At 58.2% G+C, this 8,961-nt stretch overlaps 4 protein-coding genes across 4 annotated transcripts; 1 reads left to right on the plus strand and 3 right to left on the minus strand.

Moving 5' to 3' along the window:
* Nucleotides 1-447: 447 nt before the first annotated feature.
* Nucleotides 448-892, minus strand: DICSQDRAFT_172225 (uncharacterized protein; the record flags this gene model as incomplete). The annotated part of the gene is made up of 3 exons (XM_007367962.1): nucleotides 448-557; nucleotides 620-796; nucleotides 853-892. 3 exons carry the CDS (start codon nucleotides 890-892, stop codon nucleotides 448-450), a joined length of 327 nt encoding a protein of 108 aa, XP_007368024.1.
* A 548-nt stretch (nucleotides 893-1,440) lies between these two features.
* On the minus strand, nucleotides 1,441-2,646 carry DICSQDRAFT_172226 (sure-like protein; the record flags this gene model as incomplete). Its single annotated transcript, XM_007367963.1, has 5 exons — nucleotides 1,441-1,912; nucleotides 1,976-2,104; nucleotides 2,158-2,185; nucleotides 2,247-2,382; nucleotides 2,509-2,646. 5 exons carry the CDS (start codon nucleotides 2,644-2,646, stop codon nucleotides 1,441-1,443), a joined length of 903 nt encoding a protein of 300 aa, XP_007368025.1.
* A 1,560-nt stretch (nucleotides 2,647-4,206) lies between these two features.
* On the minus strand, nucleotides 4,207-7,750 carry DICSQDRAFT_138691 (tRNA pseudouridine synthase). Its single transcript, XM_007367964.1, has 4 exons — nucleotides 5,080-7,750; nucleotides 4,650-5,010; nucleotides 4,379-4,453; nucleotides 4,207-4,324 (listed from the first exon to the last, which is right to left on the minus strand). Exon 1 carries the CDS (start codon nucleotides 7,635-7,637, stop codon nucleotides 6,087-6,089), a length of 1,551 nt encoding a protein of 516 aa, XP_007368026.1. The 5' UTR covers nucleotides 7,638-7,750; the 3' UTR covers nucleotides 4,207-4,324; nucleotides 4,379-4,453; nucleotides 4,650-5,010; nucleotides 5,080-6,086.
* Nucleotides 7,751-8,382: 632 nt separating this feature from the next.
* DICSQDRAFT_172229 (uncharacterized protein) lies at nucleotides 8,383-8,920 on the plus strand (the record flags this gene model as incomplete). The annotated part of the gene is made up of 4 exons (XM_007367965.1): nucleotides 8,383-8,479; nucleotides 8,559-8,639; nucleotides 8,716-8,759; nucleotides 8,816-8,920. Coding segments are annotated over 4 exons (327 nt in total), but the record flags the coding sequence as incomplete, so codon positions are not given.
* Between the last annotated feature and the right edge of the window lie 41 nt (nucleotides 8,921-8,961).

Below are 8,961 nucleotides of genomic sequence, written 5' to 3' on the forward strand. Positions count from 1 at the left end.
TCCAATCTATCCTCGACTTTTCCATTAGCCTCGCGCGTGGCGCGAGCGAGGTAAGGCTCGGCGGCTCGGAGAAGATCCGCAAAGTGTCGTAGATGAGGAGGCGGAGAGGGCGGAGGCGGAGAGGAGGATGGGCAACGACAACGAGCGCGCTCGGGAGAGGAAGGAGATTGGTGAGGAATGCCGAGGAGGATGTGGTGGAGGGTCGGAGCGCTTGGCGGCTTTGCATAGTCTTATTTTCCGCGCACCTTGTCTCATGCAAAGTAACTGGTATGAAGTAATATCGTAAGATACATACCTGTCTATCATTACCGGTGTCCATCCGCGCAGATGCTCTATGGCCAGATTCCGTCAGGAGGGATGGGAGTTGGCCAGAATTAGGCGGCGCTTGCGGTTTCCGGAAAGGGTAGGTCAGTTTCGGGCGCCGTGGCCATGCGAGACCATGGTTTGCTAGTTTTGCTGATGTTGCAGTCGGGCTGGCGATGGACAGTCTTCGCGGATCACCGCATCCGACTCGGTGGCGGCAACATGCGCATCGGTCGGGCCCTCGACAAGCGTGACTGTTGTTACAGGAGACAGTCAGCCCACGGAGAGGAGAGGAGAGGAGAGGAACAGAACGTACCGTTCAGCCAAGTTACCGACGGTAGTGTCGCGGTGAAAGTCCCGCTGGGAGAGCCGGTGGCGAGTACCCAGGTCGTATGGCCGCTTGCGTCAACGCCGATAGGGTCTGCGGTGAGGGGAACACCTTCCCCGAAGACATTGGACGGGATGTACAGAGACACTACGGCCGCGTGAACGTCTGCGGTACTGTGTCAGCATGACAGAACAATGCCTGTGACTGAGGTGAATGACTACCGAGGGCGTAGAGGGTAGCAAGAAGGGCAATTGCAGCCATATGTGTAGAGATCATAGCCGTGGGTCGTGAAAGGAAGGTCTGGGCTCAGCAAGCCACCGAAGGCACGAAGATGAAAGAGGGGTAACGTTCGCAAGACCAGCAGCGAGATGTAGAGGAAAAGGAGGCTCTCAGAGGTAGCGACGAAATGAAAGATGTTGTTCCTGTCCATGACTCTCGCTCCTTTATACGCACCGAACCGATCAGGCGCCATCTTCTGCGTACGAGTTCAGAATTCCGGTCCAGGGAGCAAGGCTGCGTTCGGCAAGCGATCGCGCTGGCCTTCCATCAAACGGGCCATTGACGAGCAACTATACTGCATAGCACAGCTCACTATCAGGCTGGACAGGGGCTTGCGAACTAATACCATCGCCCTTTGTGCTATGATGCTGATGGTGGTAACCCCTGAATATGCCAAAATGTCAAAACAAGCGCATGCTAACTATCGTAACGCGAAACCACCGGACGCCACGCACCGTCAAATACCCCTCCATGAGACCGTCCGCTACTGACAGACAGCGTCAAACAACCGCACAGTAGCACATGTTCCCTCAATCTAGACATGTCACCGGCAGGCTCTGCAGCCTGTCAAACACCTGGCTCTGCAGCGTCGCGTTCACGTCCAGCTTGCTCGACGAGCTGATCACCGACACGCTCGCGTAGCATCCCGCGTCTACCACGCTCGACTCGGACGGCAGGTGCTGCGTGCCGCACGTCGCCGCGTCTGTCTGGAGCGGGTCCCACACGAGCCGCGAGAAGACCCACTTGTAACTGGACGAGGTCGGGCAGCTGTCGATCGCGGCATAGTTCACGTTCGCGATCACACCAGGCGGGAGGACCGCGCCTGGGGTAGAGGTGACGGCCTGGACGAAGTCGGCGGTCAGGTTGGAGTATATCTGCGCGGCGAGGGTGGAGGCGCCCCTCGGGTCGGAATCGAGGGTCGTGTAGGAGACCTGGGAGCCGGATACCCCGGAGAAGGCTGCCGCGGGGATGCCTGAACGCGCGGCTTCGCATGCGGCGCCACTTTGGGAGCCATAGGAGGTGAGTGGATCGTATGCTCGTGGCCACGAACGGAATAGAGCTCACACGGTGCCGGAGAACAGGACGACGAGCCCGAGATTGCTGCCAATGTTGGGGCCGCTGACGACGAAGTCGGGCGGAGCCCCGTGCAACTGGGGGGCGAGGGTCTGGATGCCGAATCTCGCGGCGTCGACGCTATGGATGGACCCAATGAGATGAAGACACCGAGTTTATAGTCTGCAACGTACGGGTATCCGTTGACATAGTTCAAGCGTGCTACGTATGTGCATGCACATAAGTTGTGAGTGTTCAACAGCGACGTTCGAAATGGACTTACAATTGGTAGCATTGGATCCTGTCGCAGGGGAACCAGCAGGGCAGGAGTCGAACTCGCAGGGCTCGGTTAGAGGGCTAGGCGTCTTGGACAAGGAGCCCTTGCCTGACTGGTTCAATGCGGGAGCAGAAAGGATCACCTAAATTCGTTGCGAGAAACAGTTGTCAATCCTCTTCACGGGACACGCCGAATCGAATACAAATTCGCGTCTACAATTGGACGGCTCTGCCCACTTGCTCGTCCGCAGTGAGAAGAGGGAACTTACACTATGGCCCGCGCCCGTGAGGACATCATATTGCTGGCGGATTTGAGCGGTCGCCCATCCATCATCATTGGATATCACGATGTTCGTCGCTGCGGCGTATGCACTGAGAAGAGTGAAGGAGAGAGCGAGAGAGCGCATAGCGGCGGACGGACGAAAGAGGGGTATAGGCGTCGGGGCTGCGGGGGCGGGGGAAAGAAGCAAACCTGAAGGATCATCATGGGTCGGACCGATTCTACATATATAACAGCGGCGGCCAGGTCATTACGCACAGCCGAGGATTCGAAGGCGAGGATCATATGCGTCGAGAAGCACGGTGATGCCGGCGTCGAAGCGACGCCGACAGTCAAATGGTGAACGGCTGAACATTCTTACGTAGTATATATACACCGAGCGGGAGGTCCAAGCTCGGTATCGCAGCTATCCCAATTGGTGCTACCGCCCGAGGCTGGTTGAGGCTGACCATGAGACTTTGAGACATCCGCCCACGTTGCTATCGTGGGGAGCGAATCGCCTGCCTGGTTCGGCGATTTCCCTTCCCTTAGAAGGGCAGTTGAGTGAGTGAAATGCTAACCAAATCCAGTAACAAAAGCTCTGAGTGGGAGAAACTGCTGAAAAGGGCCAGAACGTTAGATTTCCAGTACGGTTGCATGCGCCGTGGTCAAGCCGTGTATGGCGCCACAGTGTATCGGCTCACCTACACGTCGAACTTTGTACTGTGCGGATTTTCCCGAGAAATGTCGCTTGTCGGTACGTCCAAGCGCGCCTCCGGAGGCTTGTCGTCGTGCTCCCCGTGCACGTCGCGCCTGGGGGTCGAAACGTTATCGGAGTTCTCTGAGTTACCCATAAGCCTTCTCAAACTATCACCAAGGTGTCCTCGGGGCACCTTCACCTCGAGATGAGTGCTTGCGACTCCCCACCTGCCACACCACAGATGTTTGCCGACAATCGTGGTGCACACCGCGGCGCCATACACGGCTTGACCGCGGTGCTACCATACTGGAAATCTTACGTTCCCAAGAGGACGGCAAGCTCATGTGCCCAGATGACAGAAAAAAGCAACATAAGTAGTGTACACGGCAGAAATGTTTTGGGCTATTCTGCCGGCAGATATGGCAGATATGGCAATTGCCATGGTCGGCAGAAACTGGCAAATACTTAAGCGCCTCGTGGAGAGACATCGAGTCTGGAGTGAGTTCCTCTTGACATACATTCATCAGAGTGCCCTAGGGAGTACCTGAAAACGTTGTCAGCTTACCATTCAGCCTCAGATGAGGCTTCAAAGCTTTCTGAAGGGGTGCAGTGCATGAAGAGCGGCGTAGGCTGCTCCTCATTGTTCTAGCGTCGGTCACACTTTCACCAAAGAACAAGGTGAGAGCAATCAGCATCGTCCTGAGCCCACAGAACGCAGTGCTGTGGAAGCCGTCACATAAGTACTAGTACTTTTACAGGGCTTTTGTATGAGTACCCAGGCATCAGAAGCCTGCGGGAACCACCCCTAAAACCATTTTCTGATATGAGCGCTGAATATATTTGCCAGTATTTGCCAGTGCAGGCCCGCTGGCCGAACGGCAATTGCCATTCTGCCGCGTACACTAAACATAAGAGCACCAGAGATAAGATAAGATGCAGTTTGTCGCCTCGCTCAGAACGGTCCGTTGACTCGAGAAATATCTTCTCTTCTCACCGTCCTCCCCTCCTACCTTTCTCATCAACATACTCTACTGCTCCTATGGCTATCACCCAAACATTCAATGATGTCAACGACGACGCCCGCAACGGTGCATACTCGACGCCCGCTCAGCCAGCCGAACTCGATGTACGTCCTCAATTCGACCCATGAGAGTGCTCGGTGTGAATACACCCTACCTAGGCATCGAAAGTCACCATTACAGTGGCGCGCGAATTCAAGCCAGTACCCCCTGCGTCAGAGTTGGTCTTCGGGCAGGTGAGTCTCAATCAACCACAACCCTGTATTCTCCAGCCTTCGCTCGTAGATGGTGCTGTCGTCCTCACCGACAAATGTGAGCGAGAGAACACCTCGGTCCACAGGCCGGGCTTGTTTGTCAGGTCTCCTCAGATGCTTCCCACTCCAAGCGCTGACACACGACTCCAATTCCATCCGTACTAACGACGTCCTGCAGGTAATGACAGACCACATGATGGTCGTTCACTATGACCCAGTGAATGGTTGGTCTGCACCAGAGATCAAGCCTTACGGCCCATTGTCGATCGATCCCGCAAGCTCATGCTTGCAATACGCGACGAACGTCTTCGAGGGAATGAAGGCATACGCCGGCCCGGACGGCAGGCCCCGCCTCTTCCGCCCAGACATGAACATGAAGCGCATGCAGATCTCCGCCGCACGCGTCGCCCTCCCCCCTTTCGACACCGCCGAGCTGCTCAAGCTCATTCACAAGCTCGTCGCTCTCGACGCCCGCTGGATCCCCACCGTCAAGGGCCACAGCCTCTACATCCGCCCCACCATCATCGGCACCCGAGACTGTGAGTACGCACACGATCTTCTCCTTTCGCCAGCTCCTACTCACCTGAAACCTGGGGTCTGGATGACAGCCCTGGGGGTAGCTGCGTCGGACCGCGCCACCCTCTACGTTATCCTGTGCCCGACGGGGCCCTTCTTCCGCACGGGGGCACGTCCCGTCAACCTCCTCGCCGTGCATGATCACGTCCGCGCGTGGCCTGGCGGCACGGGCGGATACAAGCTCGCGCTCAACTACGCCCCAACGTTCAAGCCGCAGCAGCACGCTGCGAAGCTCGGGTACGACCAGTGCCTGTGGCTGCTGGGCGAGAAGATCACCGAGGCCGGCGCGATGAACTTCTTTGTCGTCGTGAGAAGGGATGATGGCGGTAAGTGCAATGATCTCCGACGCTACGCGTGCCTGGAGGGGAGGGAACCTGCTGACACGGATTCGGATTCGACTAGACCTGGACGTGATCACCCCGCCGCTGGACGGTACGATTCTCCCTGGCATCACGCGCGCCTCGACGCTCGACCTCATCCGCGCGCACCCGTCGCGCACGACCCTCCCTGGGCTGTCTCCCGAGACGCTCCTGCACGCCGTCGAGCGCGAGCTCACGATATCGCAGCTCGCCGCGTGGGCTGAGGAGGGCCGCCTGCTCGAGGCGTTCACCGTCGGGACCGCCGTCGTTGTTGCAGCCGTTGGCCGTATCGGGCATGACGGGAAGGACATTGTGTTGCCGGCACACGAGGGCGCGCTGGGGGCGGTTGCGAGGGCCCTGTATGAGCGCATTACGGACATCCAGGAAGGCCGTTTCGAGTGGGAGAACTGGTCCGTGCCTTGCGCGTAAGGCCTGGCATAAGGGTGATCAGTAAATGAAGACGGAGAGACGGGAATCAGGGATGACGGTACGAGGGACGAGAGAAGCGAGCAGGGTGAAAATTAGTACATAATTTGTTGTAAATCTGATGGGCCAATGTACGTCTATACCTACTGCTACAAGCTGTATATCCTGCGTACACCGCGCTGCGACATCCTAGCGGCGTAGGGTATACATGGAGGTGTGAAAATGTCGGCTCGAATCCTTGGGAAGGGCAGGCACTACTCGTCGAGGTCGCCAGCCGCCGAAGCCGCCTTGCGTTCCAATTTCTTCGCACCCCTCCCGAGCCGATACCGCTCATTCACCTCGTCAGGCGTGAGCATACGCTTCCGCTGCAGCAGCGGCACGTACACCCCTGCACGCTTCACCATGCCCCCACCCAACGGCACGCTCATCATCGCTCCAGGAGGCAGCGGCTCCACGCCCGGTGCCCCAACAGGGAAGTACTGCTGCGGAGGTTTATGATGCGCCTCTGCGGCCTTGAGGAAATGCGCCTCGAGCGCAGTCGTGACCGACGCGCGTTCGTACGCGCAGATCATGCCCCGCAGAGGACTCTTCGCAGAGTCCCCGCCACGACTGCTCGAGCGGTCGATCCGCCAATCGAGCACACCTTCGTCGTACCCGCACTCCCACAGCATCAGCGGCAGCGGGTCTGCGATCTGGTAGTCGGGCTTGCCCGTGACGAGCGGCGGCACGTCCTCGCCCTCGCGGAAGGGAGGAAGCGGGCGTGCAGGGTCCGCATTGAGGAGCGCGGACATGATCGACGGCCTCTCAAGCCCGGAGCCGACGAGAAAGAGGATGGCCATGATGTGGCGGACCATGTTATAGAGGAACGCGTTCCCGCGCAGGTTGAAGACGTACAGCTCGCCCTTGTCCGCCCTGTCGATGGACGCGTGCAGGATGCGGCGGGTGAAGACAGTGATCTGCTTGCTCGCGTCGATCTTGCAGAGGTTGCGGAAGTCGTGCTCGCCGAGGAGGCGCGAGGCCGCGTCCTGCATCGCGGCTAGGTCGAGCCCGGAGGGGGAGAAGAAGTACTTGTAGTGTCGCCAGCGGCAGCTGAAGCGGGCAGAGAAGTCGTCTGCGACGGGGGACCAGGCGAGCACCCGGATGGTGGGGGGCAGGATGTGGTTCAACGCGAAGACGTACGGGAACTCGAGCTCAGCTTGTGGAGGCGGTTGGGCATGCATGGAGCCGTTTGTGGGCCCTTCGTCGGCCAAGTCGCCCATGAGCCCGAAGTCGCCTTCGAGTCCTGGCCCCTCTGCATCTTCTGCAGATGTTGGAAGCTGTTCTGTCGTCGTCGAGGGCTCCGCGTTGGCGACGTCTTCCTCGATCTCCGCTGCGGTCTTCGACCCTAGGTTACTCCTGACCCACAAACTCACCACCTGCCCTCCCGCGCTCACACCTTTGTCTGTCCTTCCGCATCTCTGCCAGTCGCATCCCTCTAGCCCTCCATCCCTGTCGACGAGCTTCGTGTGCACGAGTGCGTCGAACAGCACGCCCTCGACGGTCGGCAGCGCGGGGTCGCGTTGGAACTCCATCCCGCCATAATGAATCCCGTTGTACGTGAACTTGAGCGCGATCTTGCGTTTTGGATATGCGTTGAAGTCAAACGGCTTGCCCTGCGGCTGCTGTTGGGGCCGAGGACGGTCGTGATGGGGGTCGAGGTGCTGAAGGCGGGCAATCAGCTCTTCTCGTGACCAGTTCTTGTATGGCTCCATTCTCGTGAATCTTGCATAAGGTCGTAAGAGACGGTAGCTGAAGCCACCGGGCATGCAAGGACCGGACGTCCTACCGGTATTTACTTTGGCAAAGGCAGTAAATTTCAAGCAATTCAAGAGCTAAAGAGACGAAGTGCGGGTGTTCCTTTGAGCAAAGAATTCCGGACGAGATCTTCGCAACGTGTAGAGGCGGGAATACAAGCGCACCTGTAAGCGCTAAAGTTACTTAGTCGCAGTGCGAATAACTAGGCTACGTTATTCGCGTATATCAACAGTGTTATCGACCGGCGGATGTCGCACCTGGTTCTTTGCCCTACACTATGTAACGAGGCATGTGCGTGAGCATATAGCATGCCTGGCATCGCCTGATCACGGGCGCTGATGTTTACATACCAGATCTAAACGAGATCGTCCTTCTCTTGGCGGACAAGACCTACTTACATGTACAGGAGACCTACACAGCACTAAGGAGAACGCCTCTATATCGAGCTCTCTATCTACACAGCATGGCCTCGTACTCCCCAACAACCTTCAGTGAGATCTCTGGACTTTCATGGTTCGTCTGGGCATTGCGGAAATGAAAGCCTGAACGCACCTCGAATGTTCCACCGGCGCAGATATCTGGCTGTCCTAGGATCGGCAACCTCCGCCCTTCTAGCACTCCAGCACAAGCAACGAGGCGGTGTACCTTCTTTGTTGTCCTTGAGCTGCAGTGGCACGTTGCGGCGCCCAAAACAGCGGCCAAAATGAATAAATGCACGCGCAAACCCTAGTACGCCCTTCAACCAACGACACCACCATGACGGGCGCACTCTTCGGCGACTCCACCAGCCTGCACGTCAACATCCCCGGTGGCAGTGGCCAGCCGGCGCCGGCCTCCCGGTCTCCCGAAGCACGTACGTTTTTGCGTTCGGCGGTGCGGCGCGGCGCGGTGCCACGCTTCGATGCATTGACGCGTTTCTGTTTGCGCCGCAGCGAGAATAAGAACGTCCGATCTGCCCGATGTCGACGACTTTGCTCCGGACGACGACGTGCGCATGGCCGACGCATCCCAAGGTGCGCCCCGATCCTCACATTCCTAGCGCGTCCCATACGTTCTCGAGCTCATTTGCGGCGGCGCGCCACAACGAAGAATTCGAGGAGCTCCCGCCGGCAGGCCTTTTCGACCATGTGCAGGTGAGTATATGTTTGCATATATGCGTGCTGCGTGTGCTGACGACGGAGCCGAGTAGGCCTTCCCGGGCGACGGCCTTCCTGTGCCGGATCGCCCGCTCATAGCGCCACTCGTGCCTATGCTTACCCTCCGCGAGGAGTATGAGAATGGGTCACAGGGCTTTGTGAAGCAGATTGACTGGCTCATGGACCAAGGCTGGATCGG

The sequence above is a fragment of the Dichomitus squalens genome (assembly GCF_000275845.1).
Source record: "Dichomitus squalens LYAD-421 SS1 unplaced genomic scaffold DICSQscaffold_30, whole genome shotgun sequence".
Taxonomy (NCBI): domain Eukaryota; kingdom Fungi; phylum Basidiomycota; class Agaricomycetes; order Polyporales; family Polyporaceae; genus Dichomitus; species Dichomitus squalens.

Coding starts and splice junctions, on each gene's coding strand:
- DICSQDRAFT_138691 (XM_007367964.1), bottom strand. CDS start 7,637: ATGCCCGGTGGCTTCAGCTACCGTCTCTTACGACCTTATGCAAGATTC.